This window comes from Acinonyx jubatus, chromosome A2, assembly GCF_027475565.1.
Source record: "Acinonyx jubatus isolate Ajub_Pintada_27869175 chromosome A2, VMU_Ajub_asm_v1.0, whole genome shotgun sequence".
In the NCBI taxonomy this organism is placed as follows: domain Eukaryota; kingdom Metazoa; phylum Chordata; class Mammalia; order Carnivora; family Felidae; genus Acinonyx; species Acinonyx jubatus.
This window is the reverse complement of record NC_069383.1, coordinates 15,657,542-15,677,396: the sequence shown is the minus strand read 5'-3', so window position 1 is coordinate 15,677,396 and position 19,855 is coordinate 15,657,542. Positions and strand designations below refer to the sequence as shown.

Sequence of the window (19,855 nt, the reverse complement as noted above, 5' to 3'; positions counted from 1 at the left end):
TTAGGAGAGTAGGGAAGTAAAGTACCAGAAGAACGTCACATGCTAGCCAGTCACCCTTAGGGGCATACCGGAAGTAAATTGTCATGTGTTTGAAGTGATCATTCCCTTTATCAGTCCAGCTATATTTAGGCAAAAGCTGGATTTAACCAGGGTTGCTTGTTTTGTTTGGTGACAAAGGTTGAGGAGAGAGATGGGAGTATATTTGATGGAGTATGTGAGAAAAACAGGTATTGAGGGTATATGCAAGGAGAGGATTATGGTGCTTGACCCTGGGGTTTAAGCTGGGTAAGGATAATGGTAATGTGAGATTGAAGGACATGGAAAAATTATAAGAGCAAAGGCTTATAGGGCCTTTAAGGTTTATAGGATAATGGGTACCTGGGCACCAGAGGAAGTGAGCTAGAAAGAAGGATCAGCTGGTTGGATATTAAAATCATTAAGAATTATGATGAGTGATGTTGGAGATGGTGATAGTGAGCCAGGAGCTAAATTCTTCAAGGGCTGAGAGAGAAGGTCCAAGTGTTCACTGAGGACTACAGGGTGGAAGGAGGTGGGTGGTGTGGTGTAATGACATGAGATTCAAAACATAGGAGCAAGGGGAGCCATCCCACTAGCAGCCTAGATGTGAGCTGTACTTACATCTCCTGAGCAGAGATTAATCTGTATTTTCCATAACTCATTAGCCCCTTAATCCAAATCCTGAAACTTTCTTTAAAAGCATAAGTATAATAAAAGAGCAAAATATGTTAAAGTTTATTTTACAGATATTTAGTTGGTGCTTCTCTAAACTTTTATTAATTTAAAAAAAACTCACTTTAACGTATCACTTGAAGATACTTTTCAGTTTTGTGTTCAACAGTATAGGTAACTAAATTATACCTCAAAACTTAACGTTTTAGAAAGAAAACCATGTTGTGTATCCATATTTTATAGCTTCTATATGATTACCTGTTTTGTATCAGCATACATACCAGAAATGACTTTTTTTGTGTATTCCCTGGGAACTTAATAAATTATTTGCCTGATGAAAGATACTGATGTTTAGTTGTCTCTCCTTTCTCCTAGATTACATACCGGTTACGGCACCTCCTTCGAGCAAGGTGTGATGCTTCCCCAGTGACCAACAATACCATCCAGTTTCACTGTGATCCTAGTTTCTGGGCTCAAAATATTATCAATTTAGGTAGGCCATTATGTCCGTTTCCTCAAAGTGCCATTTGTTTCTGGAGCTCTTAATGATTATGATAATGCTATCAAAGTGTTTTTATTACCTTATTTTAAAGACATGGAATTTTTGCCAGTATTTTATTAACGTGTGTATCTGTGTAACACATGCCTGAGTCTAAATACACATATGTAAATAAATGGATAATATGAAACATCCTTAATATTGACTCACAAGATGTCTAGACTTGGGAATTTAGAAGTTCTTTTTTCCATAGAATATTGCTTTTACTGTTAACTATAGATTTATCACAATGGGGTAATAAAACTTCTGACTCATAACTGCCATTGATACAGGATTTTTGTTATGTGGAATGTGTTCTGTTAAGATAGTATTTCTCATATTGGCTTACTTCTTATACCCAGTCATGGAGCACCTAAAGGTTCATTTGCTTGATCTTGCTAGGGAAGACTTCTCATCTTTTATTCCACCTTTTATATAATAACTGTATATATTTTTTACATTGTTTTTTAATGCTTAATTATTTTTGAGAGAGACAGAGACAGAACGCGAGGGGAGAGGGGCAGAGAGAGAGAGAGGGAGACACAGAAGCCGAAGCAGGCTCCAGGCTCCGAGCTGTCAGCACAGAGCCCGACACGGGGCTCGAACTCATGAGCTGTGAGATCATGACCTGAACCGAAGTCAGTCGCTCAACTCACTGAGCCACCCAGGCGCCCTGAAATAACTGTATTTTTAAACTTCCTAATTGAAATGTAACATGCACACAGAAAAGTGCCCCAGTTTTTAGTATTAGAGCCCACCAAATTATCACAGAGGGAGACTGTCATTTTGGTAAGATTAGGAACTCAAATAGTAGAAAAAGTCTTCACTTTTTGCCTTTCTTCTTAATTTCTCACATGGAAACTATAGAAACAGAAATTTAAGAATTCCCTGTACATTCTTCATCAGCCATCAGTATATTCCCTTTGATGACAGTTTTTTGGGCTCACAGACTATGTTTCAAAATCATCAAAGATGTTTGGTCTCTCATACCCTCAGCTTGATTCTAGGTAGGAAAGGAAGAAATGGCTGGAGAGAGCCAGTGCTCTCCTAACACATCAAGAAAGGAAGCAATAAGTTTACACAGATCGCATCCATACAAAAGAACAAAAAGGATAGTGATAAGTTAACCCCTGTAGCTCAGTTTTGAAGTGCGTGCAGCAATGTATTTATTGATAGGTAGCAGGCAGCTGGAATCACACACACTCTGACCTGTCTTACTAAAAAGCAGCATCTTAATACAAAGTGTGTTTCTAAGTAACTATCTCTTACCTACCTCACCAAACCACCACAGATTCAGCTATACAGAAGTTATGAATCACAAGTTATATATCTATACAAGTAGTCATGTATAGAAATACATGTAATTACAAGCATATAACTTAGAGCATAAACCTCGTGATGTAGACATTAGTAAAATGTGTAACTATATACATAAATGTATACAGTTTTAGGTATGTCTGCATCAGCAAAAACAAAATAAAAACAGCATCTCCTATTTGTGAAATTCCTATAATAAGGTTAAACAATATCCTTTACGGTAAGACTTCTCAGAGCCATCACTTACAGCTGTGTAAATTACCATTTACAATGAGATTTACATTTTAAATATTCTAAGAAGGATTCAAGTTTCCCAGACTTGGTGTTATCCGTGGCTTCTGAGAAATGTCTTCTAGAAGAGTACAGAGGGAAAATATTGATCTATGTCAACATTCAATTAATGTCTCGGTGAGTTTGGGTAATTTACTCAATCTCTCTGAGCCTTAGATCCCTTATCTATAAAAAGGACTTTAACAAGAATATACATAGACCTACTATCACATTACCTAACATGCAATGAGTATTTAATGAAGGATGACCATATTTTTTTAGGATGTTTATGCTTAATAAATCAGAAATTGAGTCTGTTGAAGAAGTCAAGCTTTGCCTTATGCTGTAATCAGACCTACTAGAGGCACCTTTAAATTCTAAAAGTGTGGTTGTGAGCCACAGTATTCTCTGTCTGAGAGCTGACGTAGTATGAGCCGTGAAGGTATAAGGAACTTGAGAGATTACAAATTGTTCATTCTAAAGAATCAAATACATTGTGGGATTTTTAGAACCAACGTCAGATTGACTTGTTTTATTTTGATATACAAGAGCAGTTCTCAAAATATTGTATGGGACTCCTTTATGGGACTTTTCCCAACTACACGTCTATGTGTGGCTGGATTTTCTTCATAAATTTCAACCCAAACAACATATAATGACAGACAATACAGAAACAAATTGGAGAGTTCAGCTCTTAGACCAGACATGTGAAGATTTTAAAAACTTAAAACAATGTAAATCTTCATTAATTTTTGTGAAGTTATTTTTTCATAAAAATGTGTTACTGTGGGCTTGTTATTTTTAAATGAGTTAATAACTAAAAAATGTTTTTAATAGTTTCTAAAATGTGAAAATTTGATAGATAGAACTTACGTAAACAAAAGCTCTTTGTGACCTTTGATTTCTAAGAGTGTAAAGCGTTCCTGAGATGAAAAAGTTTCTTGGCAATTTGAAGTTCAGCAAAAAGAGCCTTATGAAATATGCTATTTCACTTTCAGAAAAACTTTAGAACTTAACCTTTTCTCTTTAATTAGGTTCTTTAGTAATTGAAGATAAAGAGAGCCAGCCACAAATGCCTAAGCAGAATCCTGTCGTGGAACAGAATTCACAGCCACCAGGTGGTTTATCTTCAAACCAGTTATCCAAGTTTCCAACACAGATCAGCCTAGCTCAATTACGACTCCAGCATATGCAGCAACAGGTAATGGCTCAGAGGCAACAGGTGCAACGGAGGCCAGCACCTGTGGGTTTACCAAACCCTAGAATGCAGGGGCCCATCCAGCAACCTTCCATCTCTCATCAGGTAAATTTGGAAGCAGGCCTGTCCTAACTTAGATAATGATAGTACAATTGTATTCAACATCTCTTAAAATAACCAAGACATCTGTCATTTGTGATTTACATATATGAATTGTTAAAAATTTATCACATTAAGTATCCTTGATTTAGCTTCTAGTTTTTAGTCCTTCTCAAAAAGGAATTAATGGTTTATTTAGCTGGTACATCTGTTTTCATCTACTCTTCAAATTATAACAGGATAAATGATTGCATTCCTAAATAACCCATGCCAATGACTGATGAGGAAATTTGTAAATCTGTAACGCATAATTCCTGTATTAGTGCTTCAGAATGACTAATACTTCAGTTTTCTGTTCTTTGTGGGGATGCAGTGTTTTAGAAAAACCACACTGCATCTTAGAAACTAGGGTCAAATAGAAAAGTGGGGCGGAATGGTTCCTTAGAAAACTACCTTTTTCAAACTTTATTTCTGAGCAGATACTCCATGAACCATTCTTATTCTTACTAGATATGAAGTATTCCATTTACTTTTAAGTCAGTTTTTCAAGATAAGAAGTTTATGCACTCTGTTAAGTAGTTTAACCGTCCTGCTCAAGTTAGATCTGGGCATACGTAATAAGTTTACTAAGGAATATAAGGTCTAATCAAATCATACAAATTGTTATTGACAGTTACATTTATTAATATGTACTCTTCCTATTTCTGAGAAGCATTTGAAGTAATGAAACAGTAATGACACAAATGAAGTAGAACATGGTTTAATAAGTATCAAAGTGTGAAGAACTACTTGAGAACAAGACTTAGCTCAGAATTTTTTCTCAACCCAAGAAAATGAGAAACAGGCATAATATCTATATTATTTGGTAAAAAGGAAAAATGCCAGTTAATTAGAGAAAAAACTTTTTACTAGTATTTTACAAGCACTAAGAGGAATATATAATGTGGTTCTTCATGAAAAAGCAATTTTAAATGGCATGATAATCTTTTTGTAGCAATTTTGCAAAACATAGAATTGGTCTTCATAGGGCTCTTATTTCAACCCTGAAGAAAGTTGTAGGCATATGTAGATCGTGATTTTGTTAAATTGCTTCTGTGAAGGCCTGAGTTGATTTATTTGAGGTTTATGGCTTTCTAATAATTTGATTAAGAAGGCTTGTCAAATCCAGGGGTATATTAAAATGCCTAACTTAATATGCCAAATTGATTATTCCTCTAGAACTTTACTCTAACCCACATGTTCACAGAAGTAATTAACAAAGAATTTAAGAAGTCTTTGGTGAGTGCTCCGTGAGAAGAGAGTTGTACACTGTAGATACCAAGAGTTTCAACTGGTAGAGTTGGAATTTTAAGAAAACTGAGTAATTTTGTCATTATCTCTGCAGAGCAACATATTGCAGGTAGACTTCAAAGAGTACCAAAATATTTCTAAAGATAAATGTGAAGAGAAGAGGGTTGAGCACTTAGTGCTAAGCATTTGCATGATTAATATTTATCTTAAGTGGGAGATAGAAAAGTGATTTTTATTTAATAGTTTATTAAAGCAAAAAAAAAGGATAAATCCATTATTTGTGTTAATTATCTTTTCACTTAGAAGTGAGGAACTGAGCAGTTAGTAGATACTGTGTGACTTGGTCACTCATTATTTAAGCAGCGACAAAACAGAAGTGATCTCTGAGCCTTTATTTAGCCTACGTATCTCAAATTTGCATTTGATCTTATTTTTCCTCTCTAGGATTTACTGCTGTATAATCTATATAATGCACAATCTCCATTATGTGACCTAATTTTCCCACTTAGAAATAAGATAACCTTCATATCTTTTGGTCATTACCTCACACACTGTTGTTTTTCTGTCTTCTCACCCCTCATTTTTATGTGTTCTCTGTCAAATACTCATATATTTTTCAGTCATCAGTTTCTCCTCCTCCATAAGCTTGCCCTGCTCAGCTGTAGACTTTGTTTTCTACCAGTTTATTTACATATAAAGCGTAGGGAAATGTGTGCCTAAGAGGAGGTGCGTGTGTGCCTCTGGCTTTGTGGACATGTTCAGATCGCACTCTGCATCTGTCTGTAGGACCCAGGTAAATTTGAAGGACTACTTCTAAAAAATTGCTTGCATGAGAGTTCCTTATTTCTTCTTCCTCCGAATATTAACCACATAATCTGTGTGGTTAAAGAGTTGGGTGATACAGACATAGGATACACACTTCTATGACCAAGTGGTACAAACTTGATAGACTGTGTATCTCTGTTTATTTAGCAATATACAGTATATCTTTTTATACTCCAGTGGACAGATCACAGTTTGTTGAGTGTGGTCACATATGTTATTGGATACATAATTCACAGCAATGGCTCTTACTCCTGAGTCAGATTTATTGCTGTGGAGATGCTCTCATTCATATGTAAACATTCATTTTCCTGAAGAGTCAGAAGGACATCTGCTATCCTTCATGGTTATGCACAGTTGGGAACTACTGACCTAGAATACAGTCAAACCCTATAATAATGAAGGTACTTAGAGTGCAGATGAGGGTAACGAAGATTATACGTTAGTTTGCTAAAGTGCTCAATTATTTCTCTGTTCTGTTTTTCCTTCTGTATCTTTCTTGCAAATTAGGTGATTCCATTTAATTAAAGTACCACTGGCTTTGCTTTTTCTTTTATGCTCAGAACTAGTTCCTAATCTTATTCTTCGAAGTTGCCTTCCCTGTCTAATGCAGTCAACTGTAACTGTTTAGGAGAGGGGGGAAAAACCCCTCACGTCTTATCAAACTGTGCGCTCCTTGATGGTAGGGTCGACATCCATTCCCACACTGACTTCTCACAGGGTACATTACTCTGACATCAAGTGTCATTTCTTGACTGTATCAATATATAAACCTCATTCTTGCTGGGACTGTGAGAGTAGGGCAGCAAAGGGCTTCGAGGATTACCTTTATTCTCCTTAAGGACCATTTTAGGTGCTTTTCCACTTTATAAAAAATTATCTCTTAGATAAATTTAGAAGTTTGTACTATTTCCACTGTAATCGCCCAACTGTTTTCTGTTTGCGTTTCTCTGATATAAAACCCTTCAAGTCACAAAACTTTAAGAATTAGAAAGAATTGCTATGGCTTCAGGCATATGCTTCTGTACAGTTCTGATATTTTCTCTAATATTTTTCTCTTCTTCACCCACAGAATTTCCCTTGGTGTTGAAACAGTATCTAAATCTGTTTTTCTTGGGTGTGTAATTGCTGGCTACTCTTGAGAGTTACTGAGGGTGAACCCAGTGCCAACTAATTTGTAAGACAGGGGAAAGAGAAGCAGTTTACCCATGCAAGGAGAGTAAATTCAAAAAATGAGAGAGTAAAAGCTAAAAAAGAAGGCAGGGCTACACTTTATAGCTGTCTTCCTTCACAGTTTAGAGCGCCTAAAAATAAGTATTTGCTTCGCAATAAGTTGCCAACCGTAGGATTGGTTCATGATGAAACGAAGACTGGCATATAAGGTTACCTTTTTCTAGAACACAGATCTCAATTTCCAAGGCCTCATTTATGCACAAAGTAGGCTTGTCTTCCCAGCCCTTGCCCTGTCCTGTAACCAACTAGTGTTGTCCTTGGAGGGTTTCCACTTGAAATCTATTTTCTTTTAGGGAAATTTCATCCTCTCATCTGTACCTTAATCAACCCCCAGCTAAATACCAGAACGCATTTTGGTAATGATGAGGCAAACTAGATTTGGATCAAAGCTCTAGCACCACCTTTCACTAGCCACGTGACCTTTTTCAAGCTACGTAAGCTTTCTAATGTTCAGTGTCCTCATTTTACAAATGACATAATGAAGTAACACATGTAAAACGGTAATCCCAATGCATGGCATATGGTTTGACCTCAGATCTAAAACTCACTAATTCCTTTTTTTTTTTTTTAATGTTTATTTTTGAGAGAGAGAGACAGAGTGTGAGCAAGGGAGGGGCAGGGAGACAGAGAGAGAGAGAGAGAGAGAGAGAGAGAGAGAGAGAGACATAGAATCTGAAGCAGGCTCTAGGCTCTGAGCGGTCAGCACAGAGCCCGACGTGGGGCCCGCACCCACGAAACGTGAGATCATGACCTGAGCCAAAGTTGGACCCTTAACTGACTGAGCCACCCAGGTGTCCCAGTTTTCAAATATTAACAGTTTTCACTATTCATGATTTGTCAGTTAAGAGTTTGGAGCTAGAGTGCTTAAGTTCAAGTTCCAGCTTCATCTTTTACTACCTTTGTTAATCTTGGATAGGTTATTTAAATTCTCTATACCCTGATTTCCTTTTCTGTAAAATAAAGAGTCCCTACCTCATAAGAGTGTTGTGAAGATTAAATGAGTTCTCTCATAGAAATCTCTGAAAGCAGTGCCTGGCATGTAACAACTGCTCATGTTAGCGATTAGTATTCAACCACCATATTATTTTAGGATGTCTGAAGAGGGCAAATCAGGGACTTAGAAGGATACTTAACACAAATTTTCCCTACTTCCTAACATCGCCTACATCCAGTCCTATTATAACCTACTTAAAGTTGGAAACCCCTGTCCCACGGCTCTTTCCTAATGAAACCCCGTTTCACATAGCTTTACACATTCTGGAAGGCTGCCTCCTTCCCCCACACCCTTGTTGTAGTATTAATAAGTTGTTCGTCTGTGACAGAGTTGCTGTCTTTCTTTGAAAGTTACAGACTTCTCTGTAATTTGTCTTTCAGGAGATGACTGTCACTAAAATGGTTTAATTTCTTTTTTCCAGCAACCCCCTCCACGTTTGATAAATTTCCAAAATCACAGCCCCAAACCCAATGGACCAGTTCTTCCTCCACATCCTCAACAGCTGAGATACCCACCGAACCAGAACATGCCGAGGCAAGCAATAAAGCCCAACCCGCTACAGATGGCTTTTTTGGCTCAACAAGCTATAAAACAGGTATATATATTTACTCTCTTCAGCTTCTTGTTCTGCTTCTCTGCTTTCAGATCATGTTGAATCTACAAATAAAGCAATGGTTATGAAGAGCAAGTTTTTTTGTTTTTAATAAGTGTGAGTTACCAAGTTTATTACAGACATAGAGACAAAGCTAAGAGAATGGGTCCTGATTTATAATTAACAAGAGAAATCCACTTAAGTTGGATTAAAGGCCCAGAATAATCAGTGAGTCGTAGGTATGACTTTTGGCAATACTCATAGGTGCAGCTTTTAGCTGAGTTCATTACATTTACTAAGAAGAATTCTAACAAATACAGGTTATATTCTGCAAAAGAGAAATCTTTAAATTGTTTGAAGGAGACTTAGAAAAAAAACTGATAGTTTTAATATGGAGTACCTATACATCTGATGAAATTGAATGTTTTAAGGTTCTATATTAAATCCAATAGGATTTAATATTTATATTCTTAAGGTCTTCAGGTAAAAATATTTTCTAGATAAGACACTATTTTGTTACATTTCTCAAAGTTCTCTGTCTTCAAGCACTTGTGTCAACACTCTTTCCAGCTTAATACTTGTAGGCTGATTTCAGTTTCATGTTTTTGCCAAGACCAAAATAAGGAATATGATGTGGTTTCTATAATTCTCTGACATTCGTTTAATCAAATGATGTGAAAATTCTATTCAAAAAGTACATGTGCTCTGTGTTTGTGTGTGGTTATAATTAGTTTAGCTTTGCTTTAATAGCACAGAATTTTCTTAATATTTTAATAAAAACGCTTTTAAATAAGTCATTTCTGTCTCTGCTTCATTGGTAGAGAGAGGTGAAAAGGACTCAAGCTGCATTGTAGCCTTAAGTCCTGTGTACTTTCCTAAGAGTTTTGTGACCTTGTGCAAGTTTAATCTTTTAAATGTCATTTGCCCCAGCTATATATTGAATCCCTTGCAGAGTTGTGCTGAGACTGCTAATGTGTACAAAAGCACCTAGCACACTCTGTGTGCACAAACGTGTACCTTCCCTCTTCCCCAGTTGTTGGTTTTTTTTTTAATTTTTTTTAATGTTTTTTTATTCTTGAAAGAGAGATGGACAGAGAGCAAGGAGGGGAGGGGCAGAGAGAGAGGGAGACACAAAATCTGAAGAAGGCTCCAGACTCTGAGCTGTCAGCACAGACCCTGATGTGGGGCTTGACCCACGAACCATGAGATCATGACCTGAGCCAAAGTCGGACACTTAACCAACTGAGCCACCCAGGCGCCCCGCCCCTCTTCTCCAGTTGTTATTTTTAATGTGTAGATACACACTCTAAGGATGTTTTTAAAATGTTTCCTGGAGAAGAGGTTGGGGAAGATGGCGGCGTAGGAGGACGCTGGGCTCACCGCCTCCGGCTGATCACTTAGATTCCACCTACACCTGCCTAAATAACCCAGAAAACCACCAGAAGACTAGCAGAATGGATTCTCCGGAGTCAAATGCAGACGAGAGGCCCACGGAAGAGGGTAGGAAAGGTGGAGAGGCGGTGTGTGCTACACAGACCAGCGGGAGGGAGACGGGGTGGAGGGGCAGCCCGCCAGCAAAGCAGAGCCCCCAAGTCTGGCTTGCAAAAGCAGAGGGGCCGGACAGAGTGTGTTCTGACAGCAAGTGGGACTTGACATCTGGAAGGTTATAAGCTAACTCTGCTCGGAGAACGGGAGGGCTGGAGGACAACGGGAGGGAGAGTTGTTGAGCCCCAGACGACAGACCTCAGCTTGGTGGGGAACAAAGGCGCTCGCCAGCGCCATCTCCCTTGCCCATCCCCCAGCCAAAATCCCAAAGGGAACCAGTTCCTGTCAGGGAACTTGCTTGCACTGCGCAAACACCCAAGGCTGTGCTTCTGCGGATCCATCCCTCCAGCAGCGGGTCTGACTCACTCCCGGTGCTGCAGGGCCCCTCCCCGAATCGGGTCACCAAAGGAAAAGCGAAATGAGCCTGCCCCTCCCGCCCCTGTGCACCTTGCCTACCCACGCCCCAGCTGATACGCCAGACCCCCAGCACCACAAGCCTGGCAGTGTGCAAGTAGCCCAGATGGGCCATGCCACCTCACAGTGAATCCCGCCCCTAGGAGAGGGGAAGAGAAGGCACACACCAGTCTGACTGTGGCCCCTGCGGTGGGCTGGGGGCAGACATCAGGTCTGACTGTGGCCCCGCCCACCAACGCAAGTTATTCAAGACAGCACAGGGAAGTGCCCCGCAGTCCCGCACCACTCCAGGGACTATCCAAAATGACGAAACGGAAGAATTCCCCTCAGAAAAATGTCCAGGAAATAACAACAGCTAACGAACTGATCAAAAACGATTTAAACAGTATAACAGAAAGTGAATTTAGAATAATAGTCATAAAATTAATCGCTGGGCTTGAAAACAGTCTAGAGGACAGCAGAGAATCTATTGCTACAGAGATCAAGGGACTAAGGAACAGCCAGGAGGAGCTAAAAAATGCTATAAATGAGCTGCAAAATAAAATGGAGATGACCAGAGCTTGGATTGAAGAGGCAGAGGAGAGAATAGGTGAACTAGGAGATAAAATTATGGTAAAAGAAGAAGCTGAGAAAAAGATAAAAAAATCCAGGAGTATGAGGGGAAAATTAGAGAACTAAGTGATGCACTAAAGAGAAATAATATATGCATAATTGGTATTCCAGAGGAGGAAGAGAGAGGGAAAGGTGCTGAAGGTGTACTTGAAGAAATCATAGCTGAGAACTTCCCTGATCTGGGGAAGGAAAAAGGCATTGAAATCCAAGAGGCACAGAGAACTCCCTTCAGACGTAACTTGAATTGATCTTCTGCATGACATATCATAGTGAAACTGGCAAAATACAAGGATAAAGAGAAAATTCTGAAAGCAGCTAGGGATAAACGTGCTCTAACATATAAAGGGAGACCGATAAAACTAGTGACGGATCTCTCTACTGAAACTTGGCAGGCCAGAAAGGAATGGCAGGAAATCTTCAATGTGATGAATAGAAAAAATAGACAGCCGAGAATCCTTTATCCAGCAAATCTGTCATTTAGAATAGAAGGAGAGATAAAGGTCTTCCCAAACAAACAAAAACTGAAAGAATTCATCACCACTAAACCAGGCCTACAAGAGATCCTAAGGGGGATCCTGTGAGACAAAGTACCAGAGACACCACTACAAGCATGAAACCTACAGACATGACAATGACTCTAAATCATATCTTTGTATAATAACACTGAACGTAAATGGACTAAATGCGCCAACAAAAAGACAGGTATCAGAATGGATTAAAAAAAAACCAAGACCCATCTATTTGCTGACTACAAGAGACTCATTTAATTTTTTTTTCAACGTTTATTTTTTTGGGGACAGAGAGAGACAGAACACGAACGGGGGAGGGGCAGAGAGAGAGGGAGACACAGAATCGGAAACAGGATCCAGGCTCTGAGCCATCAGCCCAGAGCCCGACGCGGGGCTCGAACTCACGGACCGCGAGATCGTGACCTGGCTGAAGTCGGACGCTTAACCGACTGCGCCACCCAGGCGCCCCAACAAGAGACTCATTTTAGACCTGAGGACACCTTCAGATTGAAAGTGAGGGGATGGAGAACTATTTATCAGGCTACAGGAAGTCAAAAGAGAGCTGGAGTAGCCATACTTATATCAGACAAACTAGACTTTAAATTAAAGGCCATAACAAGAGATGAAGAAGGGCATTATATAATAATTACAGGGTTTATCCATCAGGAAGAGCTAACAATAATAAATGTCTATGCACCGAATACGGAAACCCCCAAATATATAAAACAACTACTCACAAACATAAGCAACCTTATTGATAAGAATGTGGTAATTGCAGGGGACTTCAACACTCCACTTACAGAAATGGATAGATCATCTAGACACACGGTCAATAAAGAAACAAGGGCCCTGAATGATACATTGGATCAGATGGACTTGACAGATCTATTTAGAACTCTGCATCCCAAAGCAACAGAATATACTTTCTTCTTGAGTACACATGGAACATTCTCCAAGATAGATCACATACTGGGTCACAAAACAGCCCTTCATAAGTATACAAGAATTGAGATCATACCATGCATACTTTCAGACTACAATGCTCTGAAGCTTGAAATCAACCACAGGAAAAAGTCTGGAAAACCTCCAAAGGCATGGAGGTTAATGAACACCCTACTAAAGAATGAATGGGTCAACCAGGCAATTAGGGAAGAAATTAAAAAATATATGGAAACAAATGAAAATGAAAATACAACAATCCCAACGCTTTGGGAGGCAGCGAAGGCAGTCCTGAGAGGGAAATACATTGCAATCCAGGCCTATCTCAAGAAACAAGAAAAATCCCAAATACAAAATCTAACAGCACACCTAAAGGAAATAGAAGCAGAACAGCGAAGACAGCCTAAATCCAGCAGAAGAAGAGAAATAATAAAGATCAGAGCAGAAATAAACAATATAGAATCTAAAAAAACTGTAGAGCAGATCAATGAAACCAAGAGTTGGTTTTTTGAAAAAATAAACAAAATTGATAAACCCCTAGCCAGGCTTCTCAAAAACAAGAGAGATGACCCACATAGATAAAATCATGAATGAAAATGGAATTACTACAACCAATCCCTCAGAAATGCAAGCAATTATCAGGGAATACTATGAAAAATTATATGCCAACAAACTGGAAAACTTGGAAGAAATGGACAAATTCCTAAACACCCACACTCTTCCAAAACTCAATCAGAGGAAATAGCTTGAACAGACCCATAACCAGCGAAGAAATTGAATCGGTTATCAAAAATCTCCCAACAAATAAGAGTCCAGGACCAGATGGCTTCCCAGGGGAGTTCTACCAGACGTTTAAAGCAGAGATAATACCTATCCTTCTCAAGCTATTCCAAAAAATAGAAAGGGAAGGAAAACTTCCAGACTCATACTATGAAGCCAGTATTACTTTGATTCCTAAACCAGACAGAGACCCAGTAAAAAAAGAGAACTACAGGCCAATATCCCTGATGAATATGGATGCAAAAATTCTCAATAAGATACTAGCAAATCGAATTCAACAGCATATAAAAAGAATTATTCACCATGATCAAGTGGGATTAATTCCGGGGCTGCATGGCTGGTTCAACATTCACAAATCAATCAACGTGATACATCACATTAATAAAAGAAAAGAACCGTATGATCCTGTCAATCGATGCAGAAAAAGCATTTGACAAAATTCAGCATTCTTTCTTAATAAAAACCCTCGAGAAAGTTGGGATAGAAGGAACATACTTACACATCATAAAAGCCATTTATGAAAACCCCACAGCTAACATCATCCTCAATGGGGAAAAACTGAGAGCTTTTTCCCTAAGATCAGGAACACAACAGGGATGTCCACTCTCACCGCTATTGTTTAACATAGTGTTGGAAGTTCTAGCATCAGCAATCAGACAACAAAAGGAAATCAAAGGCATCAAAATTGGCAAAGATGAAGTTAAGCTTTCACTTTTTGCAGATGACATGATATTATACATGGAAAACGCGATAGACTCCACCAAACGTCTGCTAGAACTGATACATGAATTCAGCAAAGTTGCAGGATACAAAATCAATGTACAGAAATCAGTTGCATTCTTATACACTAACAATGAAGCAACAGAAAGACAAATAAAGAAACTGATCCGCTTCACAATTGCACCAAGAAGCATAAAATACCTAGGAATAAATCTAACCAAAGATGTAAAAGATCTGTATGCTGAAAACTATAGAAAGCTTATGAAGGTAGTTGAAGAAGATATAACAAAATGGAAAAACATTCCGTTCTCATGGATTGGAAGAATAAATATTGTCAAAATGTCAATACTACCCAAAGCTATCTACATATTCAATGCAATATCAATCAAAATTTCACCAGCATTCTTCTCGAAACTAGAACAAGCAATCCTAAAATTCATATGGAACCACAAAAGGCCCCGAATAGCCTAATTTTGAAGAAGAAGACCAAAGCAGGAGGCATCACAATCCCAGACGTCAGCCTCTACTACAAAGCTGTAATCATCAAGACAGCATGGTATTGGCACAAAAACAGACACATAGACCAATGGAATAGAATAGAAACCCCAGAACTAGACCCACAAACGTATGGCCAACTCATCTTTGACAAAGCAGGAAAGAACATCCAATGGAAAAAAGACAGTCTCTTTAACAAATGGTGCTGGGAGAACTGGACAGCAACATGCAGAAGGTTGAAACTAGACCATTTTCTCACACCATTCACAAAAATAAACTCAAAATGGATAAAGGACCTGAATGTGAGACAGGAAACCATCAAAACCCTAGAGGAGAAAGCAGGAAAAGACTTCTCTGACCTCAGCCGTAGCAATTCTTACTCGACGCATCCCCAAAGGCAAGGGAATTAAAAGCAAAAATGAACTCCTGGGACCTCGTGAAGATAAAAAGCTTCTGCACAGCAAAGGAAACAATCACCAAAACTAAAAGGCAACCAACCCAATGGGAAAAGGTATTTGCAAATGACCTATCGTACAAAGGACTAGTATCCAAAATCTATAAAGAACTCACCAAACTCCACACCCGAAAAACAATCCAGTGAACTAATGGGCAGAAAACATGAATAGACACTTCTCTAAAGAAGACATCCGGATGGCCAACAGGCACATGAAAAGATGCTCAGCGTTGCTCCTCATCAGGGAAATACAAATCGAAACCACACTCAGATCTCACACCAGTCAGAGTGGCCAAAATGAACAAATCAGGAGACTATAGATGCTGGAGAGGATGTGGAGAAATGGGAACCCTCTTGCACTGCTGGTGGGAATGCAAACTGGTGCAGTTGCTCTGGAAAACAGTGTGGAGGTTCCTCAGAAGATTAAAAATAGACCTACCCTATGACCCAGCAATAGCACTGCTAGGAATTTACCCAAGGGATACAGGAGTACTGATGCATAGGGGCACTTGTACCCCAATGTTGATAGCAGCACTCTCAACAATAGCCAAATTATGGAAAGAGGCTAAATGTCCATCAACTGACAAATGGATAAAGAAGATGTGGTTTATATACACAATGGAATACTATGTGGCAATGAGAAAGAATGAAATATGGCTCTTTGTAGCAACGTGGATGGAACTGGAGAGTGTTATGCTATGTGAAATAAGCCATACAGAGAAAGACAGATACCATATGTTTTCACTCTTATGTGGATCCTGAGAAACTGAACAGAAACCCATGGGGGAGGGGAAGGAAAAAAAAAAAAAGAGGTTAGAAAGGGAGAGAGCCAAAGCATAAGAGACTCTTAAAAACAGAACAAACTGAGGGTTGATGGGGGGTGGGAGGGAGGGGAGGGTGGGTGATGGGTATTGAGGAGGGCACCTTTTAGGATGAGCACTGGGTGTTGTTTGGAAACCATTTTGACAATAAATTTCATATATTGGGAAAAAAAAAACGTTTCCTGGTCCCAGGCGCATGGGTGGCTCAATAGGTTGAGCTTCTGACTTCACCTCGGGGCATGATCTCCTGGCTTGTGAGTTCGAGCCCCACGTGGGGCTCTGTACTGACAGCTCAGAGCCTGGAGCCTGCTTCAGATTCTGTGTGTGTCTCTGTCTCTGCCCCTACCCCGCTCACACTCTGTCTCTGTCTCAAAAATACACATTAAAAATATGTTTCCTGGTCAAAAATCTAAACATGAATGAATAAATAAATAAACTAGGAGATAATATAGATAATAAATTTAATCAACAGATTAAATTAACAAATTATAGTACACTTGCATAGGGGAATATGTTCAGCAATTGAGAAAATGCAGTAATGTATAGATGATGTTATATGGAAAAAAACATTATAGAATTTTTGTAGGGTATTATCTCATTTTTCTGGTTGGGTGGGGGGTGGGGAGGGGTTTTTTAAAAAAATAAACCTTGGAAAGATATACATCGTCCATAACTATGATTATTCTGAAGGAGGGAAGTTGGCAGAGGGCACAGGAAGAGACGGATGGACATGAGGAGTAGGTAGGTGGTAAAGATGACATTCACAGGTTTCTTTATACAGTGTTTTCAGTGAGGAATACAAATTAGATTTTTCAAAATTGGAATGCCTGTCACACTATCACTCTGTATAATGTAGTCCATATATTGTTGTATTTGGGGATTTTTTCCCCCTTGTATAGTCCTGAGATACCTCTTAGTTGCTTTCCTTTTCCCCTATATTTTATTACAAAAATTTTCAAACACAACAGCTAAAAGAGTTGTGTCAGGGACTAATTGTTCTATTTGGCTTCTCACTTACTAATCATATAGCCATTTATTCTTCCATATATCAGTCAAGTCTTATTTTTTCATAGGCTTTGAAGTAAATTGTGGAGAGCAGCATGGTTCATCTCTTCTCATTCCTAGTATTCTGCTATTATCTTAGTGTGTTAAATGATAAGAGTTTCCTCAGTTGTTTATGTTTAATTACCTCTTCGTATATAAGAAATGAGTGTTAAAAAAAAATCCTGCAAGCCTGGGTCTAGAGCTAATGTTTGATGTTTGAGGTTTCACTCTAGTTTTAAGGCTACGAGGTAGATTTATTGGGAGAATTCTTAGTGTCACAATCTTTAAGTTGTACTTCCTAGACTGGTCCAGTTCCCAAAGCGTCTTTCTGTCGTCTGCCTAAAATTCAGGGCCTGGCTGCACCTTGAAGCCAGCTTGGGTAAGCAGATTGGTGGGGGCCAGTGGCAGAGTTGGGGGTGGGGGAGGGAAGCTCAGCATTCAGTGTCAGTGTGGCTTCATAATCTTCATTTTCAGGGCAGTACGTCTCTGCCTTCAGATGAACCTGGTGCCCTTCAATCCAAAGACACAGTTTTCTCTATTTTAGAGAATAAACTTCCAGCCTTTATCTGTGGAAATGGAGGAAGTCTGTATTATCTTGGGGTAACTACAGTAAAGTGGGAAAGGAACATGAGCCTCAGTGCTTCTTAAACAAACTCTCAGCAGATCATCCTGTTTTCAGCCCCAGCTTTACCTCTCATGCTTTTAATTTCCAAGCTCTTAGGGGTTCTGCAATATGTGCAAACTGTTATTTAGTTTCAAGTGTCTCAGGTGGGGACAGAAGAAAATGTATATTTTTAGCCTTCCATCTTTACCTTGAAGTTCTATGTGCTTATGTTCCCGCCCACCCCCTATGTGTTAGCTTTTCAGGATTGGATGTTGTGGTTTTCTGATACATGCCAACTGTTTTCTGGTTAAATATATGTAATATATACATACATATATATATATATGTATATGTATATATACATATATATACATATACATATATATGTATATATGTATATATACATATGCATATACATATATATACATATGTATATACATATACATATATACATATATATACATATATGTATATACATGTATACATATATGTATATATACATATACATATATATACATATATATGTATATACATATATGTGTGTATATATATACATATATATATATGTAATCTGCTTTTTATTTTTTATTTTTGGACAGGATTAATGAAAATTATACATTCCTGTCCCTCCTTGCCTTCCATTCAAATTATAGTTGAATTCAGATAGCAGAAATGTGTCTTCTACTTTGTTTTGTAACAAAGGAACAGAGATTAGTAGGACATGTTACGCTTTGGCCTGCTAATAGACCCCCTTCCTCCTTTGTTGCTACTATAGTGGCAGATCAGCAGTGGGCAGGCTGCCCCATCAACCACCAGCAGCACCTCCTCTACTCCTTCTAGTCCTACCATTACGAGTGCAGCAGGATATGATGCAAAGGCTTTCGGCTCACCTATGATTGATTTGAGCTCACCAGTGGGAGGCTCTTATAATCTTCCTTCTCTTCCAGATGTAAGTATACATAACATTTATACTAAGAATGTTTCGAAAATTTCAAGTGAATTTACCTGGTAAAAGGCTTGAGTTAGTCAGATGATAGGTTGTGTGTTGGGTGTTAGAAATTATTTTTCTTCTTTAGAAATAAAACAGCAGGAAAAATAAAAAGATAAGCCCTTAAACGTATATAGAGGACATCTTTCATGGCACTGATGTTAAACATGTTATAAATTAATGATTATAGTGATGGACTCTGGAATCTAAGCTGGGAAAGCTGGGAAGTAAGGACCTGGGAAAGAGGTACTGGAAAGGTGAATGTTGGAATGTGCTGTATTAGAATAAGGATACGGTGGGCTGGGGAGGCTGGGATTTAAAACATCAGAAGAGATGGAGACAAGTTTAACAATGGAAATGAAAACATTTTCTCCCAGATTATACTGGCCAGTGCACGATTAGCTCTGGTTTATTTTATATTTAAATTAAATACATTTACTCACTAACTTTACCAATATGACTTTCTAAAAAATCTTTTCCAAAGGCAGAAAATAAAACATCCTATAGGTAGATCTCCATATAAGTTGATACTTGTTTTACCTTTCCTTATCCTACAAGGTTATAGAATTGTGACACAAACATTAAAACTTTAAAGAAACATCTGATCAGATGGTAAAATAAATTTTTTATTTTCATTATTTAGTTGGTTTTTCAGGTTACTGAGATCAATTATTTAGTTGCATCATTAACCTTACCAGAGTTATTTCATTTTTTAAATAATTGCATATACTTTAAATGGGTAAAGGACATGTATTTTTCATTCATAGGTAATATATGGGAAAACTAATTTTGTCTCATTCCTATAATTTTACCTTAGCTTTTAGGATTAACTCACAGTGTAAATAACTTTCCTTACGTTAAGATTCAATAGATCCACTCACATTCCA

The 19,855-nt window shown here is 38.4% G+C and overlaps 1 protein-coding gene across 4 annotated transcripts in view; it reads left to right on the top strand.

Moving 5' to 3' along the window:
* Nucleotides 1-19,855, top strand: part of TRIM24 (tripartite motif containing 24) — a 126,175-nt gene that overhangs the window by 91,303 nt on the left and 15,017 nt on the right. For 3 of the 4 annotated variants that reach the window (XR_008296601.1, XM_027075558.2, XM_053218035.1), the window contains exons 8-11: nucleotides 1,066-1,183; nucleotides 3,850-4,118; nucleotides 8,873-9,046; nucleotides 18,756-18,929. Coding sequence is in view for 3 of the 4 variants with exons in the window: in XM_027075558.2 (XP_026931359.1) it covers nucleotides 1,066-1,183; nucleotides 3,850-4,118; nucleotides 8,873-9,046; nucleotides 18,756-18,929 (735 nt within the window). In the remaining variant the exon portion in view is untranslated. The remainder of the gene's footprint in view (nucleotides 1-1,065; nucleotides 1,184-3,849; nucleotides 4,119-8,872; nucleotides 9,047-18,755; nucleotides 18,930-19,855) is intronic. The other variant, XM_027075559.2, reaches the window with a different exon arrangement.